A 13,425-nucleotide genomic window follows, 5' to 3' on the forward strand; every position below is an offset into this window, starting at 1 on the left:
CAAGTCATAACTAGTTAAACCTTGCAAAGTTACTTAAAGCCCAGAAGACCTGATTAGAAATGTGTATAATTGGTTTATTTCTGATGCAGCAGGTGGAGAATACAGAACCTGAATCTGAAATAAAGGCAACAGCTATCAATCTTTAAAGCAGGAGTTGTTAATACATTGATATGTTGCTCACCTGCTATAGTGAATAATCCATTCTCATCAATGTTAAATGAAGTTTAGAGAAACTGTTTTAGATGTTTTTGGACCTTTAATACTCTTTCTCTGTTTTTGAGGACGGACAGAGTCGCTCCACGTTCAGCTACTTTCCCTCGCCAGACTCCACCCCTGGACTTTTGTCAGAGGACGATGTCAAACACTACACCAGTGCAGGCCAACTGTCACACTGGGCGTTTAGAGGAATCGTGGAACAATAATGGCGCTGAAAGCCTGATAATAACATCTCTGAACATGGTGCCAGAGGCTCTGCTGACCCCTGGCAGTGTCCCCGGGTTTCCATCCACTGCCCAGAACAAAACAACAGAGAGCACTTTATTTATAGTGTGGTGTCAATAAGTACAGTTGGAAGGCTCAGCTGTGGGGCGTCCCAGTGACTCAGCGGGATAAGGCGCCTGTCGAACCAGGCGTCAGATGCTGTGAGGCAGAGTGTAAATCTTTTATAAGCTTGAATTTTATCTGGCTTTCCAGTTTCTTTGCCTTGTATCTGTCTCTAGGATTATTTATTCACTTTTATTATTTCAGTATTTACATTTTAATCACGTTTCTCATCATTGTTCTTCAGTATTTACCTTTTCAAATTTTCGACCATATTTAACTTTATCTTGAGAAGGACTCACTCCTCTATCTTTGTATTTATTTTCTAGTTACTGTTTCACTCTATTTGGACACTGAACATTTCACACATATGTGGCTCTCAAACTAAAGCAGCATCATTTTAGCAAATCACCACTGATTTTAATGTCAGTACGTTAAATATTTTCCTTTTCATCCTAAATGATCTGAGGACATTCCTTTGGCACGCATGCTGCTTTCAAACAGGTGAAGATATTCGCATCTGCCCAGTCTTAATAAACTCCTCCACGACTGGCTATTCATCAGAAAGAGACATGGCTGACAGTATGGTAATGTTCAGGTTTTAGCATGGAAATAAGGATGAACTCTATAAGAAGATAACAAGATGCCAAGAAGAAAGTAATCCATCAAGAAAATCCCCAAACAGCCATTTCTGCTTGTTATATCAACAACACTGGAGATGAAGCTGAACGGGGCGTTTCATAACAAACAGCTTCCATCTATCAGTTAACTGACGACCAGTGGGTGCTTCAAACTTCACTCTTTCTTCTTAATTTCTTGTCTTATTTAATTTGATCACCCCGTCCTTTTTTCTCCCAGTCTGGAGAACCTCATTTGGCTTTGACTTAATTCTTGTCACAGCGAAGTGTTGCTGTTCGTCTGGAGACAGACAGGAGCTTCCTCCATGACAATTAGGGTTCATCTTCATCTTATTGGAGCATTTAATAGTTTTGTGGCTTTTTTGCTAGTGTTTCATGCATGAGCAGTGGCTGTGCAAACTTTTAATCAGCAGGACAACAAGGCCAAAATACAGCCAGTGTGGTTCAAGTACCTTGAATAAATAACTGTGTACACGTGTACTGAGGACAACTGGTTCCAGAGGGACAACCCCCCTCCCCCCAAAGTTCGGTGTGAATTAGTTAGATCTATACAGTATGTATCAACACAGCTGGACGATTAGCTGTTAGCTGCACAGTGGCATGAGATGTACATCATGAGACTGTCAGCAGGTTATTTTGACCAATAGTTAGGTTTTGTTTCTAGGCGACATCTAGTGGTCGTAGTAATGATGAGAGAGCGGTGTTCGATTCCCATGTGAAAGTAGCAGTTTGTGTTGTTTCTATTAACCAAGAGGGTTTGTTGTTATTATTGTAACCATGACAACAAAGATTTTCTAACTAACCCAAATCACCATCTTTTCCTAAACCTAACCAAGCCATTAGCTTGGGCCGTTATTATAGTAACCATGGTGATGAAGGAAGGTACACCTGCCGCCGTACAGGAGCTATTCTCTTCTTCCTGCTCCTCGGATGCAGAGCAGTGAGCCTTGATATCATTTAATAGGTTAGTTACAGTAATAAGTCTCCTCAGCCGCCAGTTTCCTCTACTCTTTACCTTTCCCACTGCACAGGCAGCTCTACAGTGGAGTCTTGTGAAAAGTGGATGAAAGCTGCATAGAATCCACACACTGCTGCTGTGCTGACGACCTTTAAGAGTCAATCAACAACATCACTCGACAGAGCTTTGAGGTGTGCGGATGATTGTTCTGGGGGCAACATGAAGTTCTCCTCAGGCCCTTTTACAAAATGTTCTCTTCTTACAAAAAACTAAGATGATATGATGCGTATGCAGTGTTTTGGTGAAAGTGGTGCCTTCACTTACAGGTGTTATCAAGACACAAAGGCTAGAAGCTGTAAGCAAACAATGGTGCTGCAGCACCAGCTCAGCTGATGGAGAGGACCACAGAACCTCTCTGTTTAACTGTTTTTGAAGAAGATTGAAAACCAATTACCTAAAACCAGCTTTGTACCTTTTTAATGTTTCGTCCCTTTTTCATTTCTGAGTTGTTATTAAATTCAAGGCCCCTCATTCAGTCACTTCCTCCCATACATAACAGCTGAATATCTGAACTCCAGACCTCTTGGCAATTTAGTTTTACAGTTGTAGAGAGATGAAGGGTGATTGCGTTTTGCCCTTTTGGGCAATTGTGAATTTAGATAAACAACATGTTGGGTTTTGTATCACAGGAAGACATGCTTGTGTATTGTAATATTTTCTTGATGATTACTCAGATATCAGAAACCCTTCTCTTGCAGTGACAATCAGCTAAAATGAAACTGGAGGGACATACAAATGAAACACAAGTTTATTCTGACTCAAGATACGGATCATTTGGCAAAAACAAGCGGCAGATTTTGAATATAAGACAACAACACTGGCAAGGAAAGAGGGGTCCAGAAAGTCTGCGGTGTTTGCTGCCAGAGTACCCAACCATTGGTTTTAGAGGGTGTAGTCCTCATAAAGACACTTTCCAAATGAACTGTGTGTGGACGGCCCATTACTTCAGACTCTTAGATCATTCCTAAGTGCTAATAAAGAGCATCTCTGATCAGATTCCCAATAAAGTGACAGCGAAGACCATGGGACTCTGCTTGAATCAGGACCTGCCCCTGCAAAGTCAAACAATACAATGAATGTTTACCTCCACCAAAGAAGAAGAAAGCAGGATTTAAGCATTAAATCAAGACATTGATTCCTGCGAGGAACCTTTTGCAGGAGCGATGGCCATAACGTTCATGCTGTTACCTAAATTACACAGAGGCGGAAGGGGATCAGTTATGATGTGTAAATTAAGTCATATATCCTTATTTATTGGGAGAAAATGGCATCATTCTAATTCCAAAACGTGGCACAGATGTGTGTCGCGCTGGCAGCCACAGAATTGACGACTAGGATAGTGGAGAGATTTATTTAATTACCTCGGCCTGCTTCCCTGAAAGAGCCAGCTTGAGAAACAAAATCACTTAGTGCTGTGTTCACTGCATAGTTTGAAAGAAATTTGGTGCTGGCTGCCTTGTGCTGAAATAGATTTAGGAGGGATTGCTAAAAAAAGCAAAGTTTTTACAGATATCCTGATTACGGTCCAATCCATACCACCACAGCAGTGTCTTCAATAAACTGTACTGCAGAACTAAGTCTGGTATCAATCTGCTCAGGACCAGAGAAAAGACTTTGAAATGTCAGTGCAGCTGATCTTTCATAACTCTTCATTCCTTTTTCAGTCCCTTCCAAAGATAAACTTGATAACAGCACAAAGTCTATCTGGTCTGCTGTGCTATAGGCAAAGAAAAGAAAAAAAAAGAGTTGCTCAAGGTGTGAACTGAGCACATCTGAAGACATTGTATGCAAACCCTCCTGCTCAACCTCAAACTTCAGAGGTTTTGCAGCAGCAGCATCACATTATTAACTCTTTGTGTCTGAGGCTCAACAGTCTTTATTCATACAACTACAAGAGGGGGTTTTCAGCACATAAACAAATAACTAGTTCGATCGTTGTCTCTGGTGATGGAATTCCTTTATAGAATTTAGTGCAGTACACAAGCCAACATCAGGATACCTCTGCTCATCAACAGAACTGTGCAAAAGTTTTAGGCACTTTAGATTTGTATCAATCACACAAGAGAAAGATGAACTCTATAAGAAATAACAAGAAGAAAGTAATCCATCAGGCAAATCCCCAAACAGCCATTTCTACTTGTTACGTCAACAACACTGGCGATGAAGCTGAGTGGGTCATTTTGTAGCAGACAGATCTCATCTATCAATTAACTGACGACCAGTTGATGCTTCAAACTTCACACTTCTTATGTTTCCACGCTGGCGACAGCCAGGCCCCGACGCATAGTGTTTGCGGGTTGTCCGTCCGTATTTCAGTAAGTTTAAATTTGGTACAAACATTCACTTGGATCTTGGTGGTCAAAGGTCAAAGGTCAGTGTGACCTCACAAAACACTTTTTAGACATTACTCAAGATTTCACACAAATGGTCAATATTTTATGACTCTGGATAAACAGGGATGGAATCTGAAACCAGTCTGAGTCAGCAGCTTTTCTACAGACATTCATGCTCCCCAGAGGATGAATACCAACTTTTCCTCTGGTGCCATTGTGACATTTATGGTTTAAAGTGAAATATCTCACCAACAGTTGGATGGATTGCCATGAAAGTAGCACTAGTTAGCAATGCTCAGCAAGCTAAGATGCTAAAGTAAGGAGCTGAACATTTTACCTATATTTATTAAACAGTCGCTCGCTGTATGTCCTAAAACACACAGTTGATTCACGGGTCACGTTCGCGACAGATGGGCTGTGAACTGGGTGTGTTCAGAGGAGTTTGAGTCACGAATTGATTGTTTACAGTTTCTCAGAGGCTGAGACGACGTCTTCAGGTTGTTTGTTTTGTCTGAGCAGCAGAGATATTCAGTTTCCAAAGACAACAAAGACAAAAGATCCTCACAAAATCCTCACATTGAAGAGGCTGAGAGAGAAGAAGGTTTCTGGTTCTTAATACCACAAATATATCTTCTGATGGAAATCAACACTCAAAGTAAAATATGGGACATTTAAACAATTCAAATCAATATTCAGAACTGTTGTTGATGAATTGACTAATCATCTTGTTACTAGTTTAGATTTTCTAATATTGGCTTTTGGGCTCAAATGTCATGCTGTAATCTGTGTGTAGCAGATACACAATAGATACAGATACAATATTTACAAGGTATCACACACACACACACACGTACAGACGAAGTGATGGGTCGTGTAGAGTGTGCGCTGCAGGGTTGAGAGGAGAGGCCACTTCCTGTCCTGCTGCATCGGAAATACCAGCCCCGAAGCCTCTGAGGCTGGATTCAGATTAGACACTCACACACACATTCACACGTAAAGTAAACTGGACCATGTACACACCTCAGAGCACACACGCAAGCAGCAGTGAATATGCAGCAGGGTGAAGGCTGTGAGAGTAAACACAACACATCACATCTCCACGAACTGTAGCGGCCTCCCTCAAACACCAAACACACGCACACACGTATATACAAACACTCAGACGCATATCACACACAAACACTCACACACACAAAAAGCCCCATCCGCTGGGAGTATTGTTGGATTCTTCCTCCTCTGACGCCCGTGAGGCTCTTGCTTGGGAAAAGGAAACGCAGTCTTGTGTAACCTTTCTACACAGCAGAGACAGAGAGAGTCTTTTTGTTGGCAGCGCCAGAGGTCAGGCCCCGAGCTCTGCTTTAATCCTGATTTCTACAGTCAACATCTTGTCAGCTCCGGAGACTGCAGGCCTTTCTCCTGTGCGACTCTGGGAGGAGGGTTTCACTGCTAGCAAATTAATACATAAGTACAAGTGTAATCAGAATAGGTTTGGGGGCAAAATGTCTTTGCTGGTGAGTTATTTAATGGCTGTGAAGTTTGTTTCAAGAGTTTTCTGTTGCTACAGAAGCCCAGAGAGGACAAGAAGTTTTCATTAAAGCTGCATTAATTGATATTTTTTATATCAGCAATGGGTTATGTGACGCTGTGTAATGTGAAAATTCCCCTCAGCTCTATTATGAATCAGTGTTTGGTTTTATGGCTCCAAATGTTAGTGTGTGGTTCAGTCTCAGCTCTTCTCGAGCTTGTTTTTCCAGCAGCTGTTTTCAGCAAACTAGCTCTCATGAACTCAGAGTACATCACCTGCCTCGCAAACAGCAGACTTAAAGGTCCATATGGTCTAAAGGTAGCTGTCCATGTGTTCAAAAAAAAATCAAATAACACAGGTATAAAGTTTCTCTCCTGAGAAAATATCTCTAAGCTCATAAATGCTCCACATCACAGAGCAGGGTTGTTGGAATACTAGTCTGAGTCGAAATCGACCCCTTAAATTTTTCTCATAACATTTGAAAGAGGATAATCTGCTTGTTGTTACAGTTAATATGTCTTCACAACTACGAACTAAGCCTTCATTTTGATGTCAACTGCACCTTGCAGTGACAAAATCTGTCCACAGACACACAACCATCTGACAAACTTCTCAAAACCCCTGTCTGCTTGACATTCCGCTGCCTCCTCTGGTCTCCACCTGTGTGGCTGCTCTCTGGTGCCGGGCAGGTACAGTGCAGCAGGTTCACCACAGCTTCTTTGATGAAGACAGCTGCTTGATGCTGCTGGTACAAGGTTGATGAGAGCAGGGAGACTGATTCAGTCAATGTGCCAAAAGTATCAGGTAAAGGAGACAAAAAATCTCCGTACAGCTGCCAAATTGGTGATTAATTCTTTATGGGTTTGTCATTGAGAGTGAAGCCTTCCACAGTCGCTGCTCTCACATGATTCGTCATTGATATAAACCATATTGAGTAGTGGAACTAGACACATGTCAAGAACTGTGGTGTAAAGCGTTAAAGTCAGACAATCCCTGTAAACTTAACTGCACTGTAAAAATATCACGCCGCCACATGAATGACCAGTGCTTTTGTTTGGACAACCCCTTCCTCAAAGATCTCTGCAGCTCCTGTTCTGAAGCCTGAGTGGGTCTGTGTGTCGTACATCAGTGGGATCTGATGATGCCAAATGTCCCAAATGTTTCCATAAATCACAGACGTTGTAAACCATCAGAGTAAATATGAAGCAGGCGATAGAACTGATTGAGCGGGAAACTGCTGCTTGGTCTGCTCAGAACAGCTGCTGCTGCTGTCAGGATGGAGACTGGTTGTTCACACACACACAAACACACACAAACATTTTCCAATTAACCAGTTAGAATCAGACAGAGTAATTTGATTGGTGATTGGTGATATTACCTCAACCTTGTTGTTGTAATGGCAGCAGAATGTGGGAATCACCTGAACAGGTTTTTGACTCTAATGTTGTTGAAGCACTATATTGGGTATTACACACCTTTAACCTATGAACCAACTCATCAGGCCTCTTCTCAGAACTGTTTCCAAAGAGAAGAAAACAAGTGTTCTCTCTCGTTCTGCTCTTCCTTTTTTCTTGCTCTGCGACTCCCGACAGACAGTGGAAAAAGTCCATTAGTTGTTTACATACTCCCACTTTCTCCTCCTCCACTCGTGAATTAATGTAGCGAATCACACAGACCGCTCTCCTCTCCTCTCCCCTCCTCTCCTCCGAGGGAGTTATTCACATTTAAAAGCCCATAATCAAACACCTACGCATTAAATGGAAGACCATTAATGCTAATGGTATACCTTGGACTGAGCCGAGATGAAACCTTGAAGAACTACACACTATTAGGGCACGGCAAGGACTTTATCCTGCTTGAGTTGAGTCATTCGCCCGCTCAGATATGTCTTTCATTACGTCTGAGGTGATGAGAAGGTTAGAGATTGGAGCTGGTGGGAAGTAATCAATCTGAAAGTGAGGAGAAGTTCATCTTGTTAATTTTCCCTCTTCCTCTTTGCAAATTAACCATCCCAGTGTTGTGATGCAGGGCCTGAGGAGAGGAGAGTATTGATCTGTGTTGTGAGTTTCACCGCACACCTCATTCCAAGCAAAGAGGAACCTCTGACTCTCTCAACAGCCTATTTCCAATTATACTATTTTAAAAGAGAAAAAAATACAAATTGCAAGGCACTGAGCTGCTCTGTGGAAATCTGTGGTCAGTCCTTTACCAAGTGGGCAGCCAGCTCGCTCAGGGATCCATCATTTCCTTCCAGGGAGGGTCGGCAACATTCAACATTTACAGATTTTATCGCCCAGATTTCACCGGCCTGTTCATGATTTCTTCCACTTCTCATACAGTCACAGAAATTATCAAGTAATTTCAGCCTCCCCAGGCAGGCGCTCGAGTGTCTGAAGTGTTTCCCTTTGGGTTATTTTTAGGACATCCCCCTCCTGGTGTTCAGATGGTCCAGTCTGGGCCAGAGGAAGGGGAGTGGTAGGGGAAAGGGGAAATCTTCAACAATGACTTCATTAACACGATGCCCAACATGACCAGCACAACTGGACTTTACTGCTCCGCTCCAGCACTGGATGTATGACCTTTCCTTTTGGATTTAATTCTTTAAAACTCTGTTTTTATCTGTACCTACATCACTTCTAAAGGCTAACATGGAAGTCTGTTAAATTCCCCCCATCCAAGACTTCAGACCTCAGCAGCATGTTGATCACAAGTGAGTACGAGTTCAGTTCCTGTCCTGCGTTGTGTTGTGTGACAGACAGGGAGATAATGAGAACCTCAGCTTCTCACTTCTGCTTGTTTTCTTTTTGATGACAATTGACAATTGGTGCTTGATGATATTCATCAAGTTGATGATTGCTAATTAGCTTATCAAGCTGTAATTAACGGGGGCCTAATTAAGCCTTTTTCATTAGACCGAATATGGCTTCTGGGCTACTCTTTTGCTGGAGCTTTGGCCCCTAGTTTTCAACTTATTTTTTTGTCTAAATACTGTATCAGCAGTGAAAATCAAAGTGTAATAGGGTTGTTTGAAGGAGGGAATTTGAAGCACTCCAGTATCGACTGAGAGTTCTTTATTGTTTGAAAGACGTGGGCCTGAAAACATCATGAGAGCGGTTTTGAACTCTGGTAGAATAAAAGCCTTTTCTCTGGCAGGAAACGCGTAGGATTCGCTCAGAATGTGCGTGGGTTACTTTAAAAATGTGACATATTGGAGAGAACTGATCATCAGCTAAAGAAAACCACAAAACTCCAACTGAGTTTTTGTCTGAAAACTTTAAAAGACACACCTTTTCAAAAATGGTTGCCTTTATTTCGAAATCTGTAACCCGATGGCTGCAGTTTTGGTTTTATTCTTGTCTTTTTGCTTTGAAAGGTAACATCTGTGGTTACTATCATGAACCTTCCTCACCATGTTGTGTGTCACTGAATGTGGGTGTTTGTGGTGGATAATATAATATGTCAAAAAGATGAGAATATGAAGAAACTGTAATTGTGATTTAATGATCTTAGGTAACAGTGATTTGACTGAACTTCAAGCTTCAGAGCTTCATTTTCTTCAATGAATCAAAACATTATCAGTACCAGTGCTTAAAGCTAAGATTCATTATCATATACAGGCCAACATCAACATAGGCAAATATAATCGATATTAACATTAAGTAATATAATTAAGTAATTAAGTAATGTCTGGCTACCAATTTTGTTTAAAATTCAGAAGGAGCTGCAACTGGAGAAAGAAGCTAAAGATCTCTTTCACTGAGCAGCAATTAAAACTGTTTTCCATCCATAGTGTATTTTAAGTGACTCAATTGTAAATAGATGGGAGGCAGAAAAGTAAAATAGAGTAAAACATAATTATTAGTAGATGAGCAGGTTGCAGTCAAGAGAGTTTTCCTTGTCTAATCATTAAAAGTAGAATTTCACACCTTCATTGCAGTGGATGCTGGTCCATTTCCTGCTCAGCTCATGTAGCAGTGGGGTCTCTGTGCTTCTTTTTTTTTTCTCGATAGTTGAATAGCTCAAAGTGTTGGGTGTGAGCAAACTACTCTGTAGGCACTGATGATATCTGTGTGGTGTCACTTTATCTTCATTTCGCCAGATATTCATGGGAACAGTGCTAGAAAAACAAGGTACAGTAGGTGGTATCTCATAAATAATCATATATCAGTGGACTTTTTTTCAAAAGCAGCTTAACTTGGGTGTGTTTCTAAAACTGTGTAATGAAACCCCAAACTAATCAAGAGCCCTGTTGGTGTTTGTTTCTCCTGAACAGTTAATGAGCTGCAGTTGTTTCTACCTAAATGCACAAGTGGCTCATTAACTATGAAAAATGTAGACACCCACAGGACAACTTAAACTTTCAGATTCACAGTAGAGGTGAGAAATTTTGCAGCCCAAACTATCCACGTTTTTTTCCTTACTGAATAATTTAGCGACACCTGATTAATAACATCAAGCCTTTCTCACTTGTTTTGTTCATTAAAGTTACTGAGAGAGTTCAAAGGTGCTGAAAATGTCCCAGTCATGGTTACCATAAAAAAATTAATTAAAAACTTCACAAATATTAAGAAGGTTTCCTATGTCAACATGGGTGGACCCCCCCACCATCTCGACCTGCTAGTATTTACTTCACCCTCCATAACTGACCAAGACTGACACCACCTTCAAATCTGTCCTTTAAATATGAAAGTAGCTGGAGAGCTGTCGGTGAGTTATGTAATGATGTTTGATGATGAACTCACAACGTTTCTTCTGGACCGGTAAGTATACAGCTGCTAATGCTAATGTTAGCTATGTAGCGACAGGAAAATTTACAAAAAGCTCCTTGAAAAGCTAGAAAAGCGGGGAGATACTAGCTGGACTGGCTCTGTGCAGTGGTTACAAAAGCACATCTGAAGCTCACGAATGAACACATTATCTCATTTCTTCCTGTTTTTTAGTTGCCAGGTGGAGTCTCATCATTTTAAAACTTTGATCTTTTATACAAGCAAGTTTTAATAGTTAGCTTGACTGGTGCTGCTATGATACCTTTGTTCAGCGCCAGAGAGGCTGTTTCCCCCCATTTCCTGTCCTAGTACCAAGCTGAGATAAATAGCTGCTGACTGAGGCCTTATATGTGATGGACAGAGTGGTATCGATCGTCACATCAGAAAGTGAGTAAGCACATTTCCCAAAATGTCAAACAGTTTCTTTAAGCATATTTTATCAATATGTTCATGTAAATCTGCTTTGCTTGAATCCTATGAAACCTTATTGCTAATCCTTAGCTTCACAGACACCAGCCTCAAGACTTGTGAGCTCACTTGGTAGCTGAACCACCTCTGCTGAACTACGTCAGCTTTTATTAAATGGAGGTCATGTGGATGTAGAATGAAACCTGCAGCTGCATTCATGCCTCAGATTAATGCAGAAACCACTTCAGCTGGATAATATGGTGTAAATTTGACATTTGACATTCTGTATTGTTGTCGTTGTTTCCCATCAGATGAGGTCAGGCAAACTGTCCATCCAGGTTTAGAAAAGTTAATGTTGATGTCTCAACAATCACATAACTTTTCAATCATCTCTTGAAAGAGCCTGAATAAAATGATGCCTGTGAAAACAGTAAAAAGGCGAGCGCAGTTGCCTGCAGAGTCATTCTGGCCATTTCCTCACCGACAACGCCTAAATTCGAGTGGATGACCAACTGAGCCTTCCCACGCCACAATTAGTAAAGCAGAATGTGTGTGCTGCCTCTGTGAGAGTATGTAATCACTGGTGTTTAAACAGCCCAGCTGATTCTGACCATGACGCAGAACTAAGGACTAGCAGGCTCAATCTTTCCAAAAAGTTTATGTAATTTAATTTGACTGGTAAAACCAAGCTTTTAGTAGGTAAAATTCTCAGTAGCTGTTGGCAGATGACCTGAAAAGTTCATTTTGGAGGAAGAACAGAACAGATGAAGTGCTCTGAGCTTTAAAAAAAATAAAGAAATCTTCTCCCTCCATGTTTTGCTTGGCCTGGTGACAGCTGGTTTCCTGCCCGGCAGCACATTGCTGGACTGTGTCATATCTGTTTCTACGAAATGCCCCTGTAGTCCCTCCAATTTGCCTCATGGTAACCTGAGAGTGCTCATCCGAGCTCAGTAAAGTCATCTTTCCACTGGCACCAAGGCTCAGGACAGAGTGTTGTTAGCAACGGAGGGCAACAGTGCACGGGAATGATTATACTGTACCTTGGTATGAGCTAATGCAGCCCTACCTGCCAGCACAGGGCGAGACAGGTCATATGCTTTGTGTGTGTGTGTGTGTGTGTGGCCTGGTCCCATGAAATTAAATGAAAACTCTGAAATTATTCCAATAATTTGTACAGCACCTACAGCATAAAAAACATTCAGTGTAAGGACATTCATTGAAACGGGGGTGGGGGGTGGGGGGGACTAGAACCAGAACCAGAATAAAGACAAAAACAATTAATAAAAATAGTAAATATATATATTTATTATATGTATATTTACTATTTATTATACTATATATTATAAATATATTTAAATACCAAAAGACAAAAACCAAATCACAACAACAAATCAAAAGCCAGAAGTGATTTCCCAACGTCTCTATCAAGACTTTATCTGATGCTTCCTGTCAGCAGCTGCGAGGATGGACGTTACTTTTCTCAAAGGTGGAGGATTAAACCCAAACTGAAGACACATGAACAGTTTACTGACGCTGAGGATAAACACCTGGTCTTTGACCATGTGAATGATGACCTGCATAAAGGTGGTTTCTGGCCTTAAATTCTAAAAACAAAGCAACTTCCTGTCACTGGTTGCACAGGTCTACTGGTAATGACCAGTTTAAAGAGAGAGCAACTTTATTTTCCTTATCATTTTCATCATTTTTAGAGGGAAAACCAGTAATTGACAGTGGGAAAGATGAACAGAATTTGGTTCAGCAGAAATCAGCTTTTCTCTCCTCTGACTGTCAAACTGTCAATTATTGATTTAATTAGTATTGTCGTGATAATCCGTCCATGAACTTGACCTCTGGCTAACATCTCCATGACAAACAGGTGTAGGAGGCGTATCCAGACCACGCTGATATCACTTTATCTCTTTGAGATGGAGGAATGTAACCTGACTAGAGCTCTGATGTTTCACAGCAGCTGCGGCTCTCAGTCCATTGCCTGTGGAAAAAAAAAAAGTGATTTTTGTCCGTTTTACTTCACAGTGACAAAAAGCAGGTGTCAGGATCTCCGTCACTGTGGCCGTTATGACGTTTTCTGTTAACTGTGGAATCTGTTGGACTGCTCCGGGTTTACGCTGGTCTGTCAGGGTCAAGTTATGTCATTTTAGAAGGAAACACCACTTCTGTTTAAACTTGTCTGATTGTC

At 41.2% G+C, this 13,425-nt stretch overlaps 1 protein-coding gene across 4 annotated transcripts in view; it reads left to right on the forward strand.

The window, feature by feature from the left end:
* Positions 1–13,425, forward strand: part of LOC139637378 (rho GTPase-activating protein 7) — a 96,450-nt gene that overhangs the window by 51,074 nt on the left and 31,951 nt on the right. The window contains exon 1 of one of the 4 annotated variants that reach the window (XM_071506045.1): positions 8,611–8,764. The exons of 2 other annotated variants lie outside the window; for them this stretch is intronic. In XM_071506045.1, the coding sequence (XP_071362146.1) occupies positions 8,752–8,764 (13 nt within the window). In that variant the 5' untranslated portion in view covers positions 8,611–8,751. Of the gene's footprint in view, positions 1–8,610; positions 8,765–11,084; positions 11,208–13,425 lie in introns of those variants that run through there. One more of the 4 variants, XM_071506044.1, reaches the window with a different exon arrangement.

The sequence above is a fragment of the Trachinotus anak genome, unplaced genomic scaffold (assembly GCF_046630095.1).
Source record: "Trachinotus anak isolate AG129_WGS33_773 ecotype Australia unplaced genomic scaffold, CSIRO_AGI_Tana_v1 ptg000020l, whole genome shotgun sequence".
NCBI classification, from domain to species: Eukaryota; Metazoa; Chordata; class Actinopteri; order Carangiformes; family Carangidae; genus Trachinotus; species Trachinotus anak.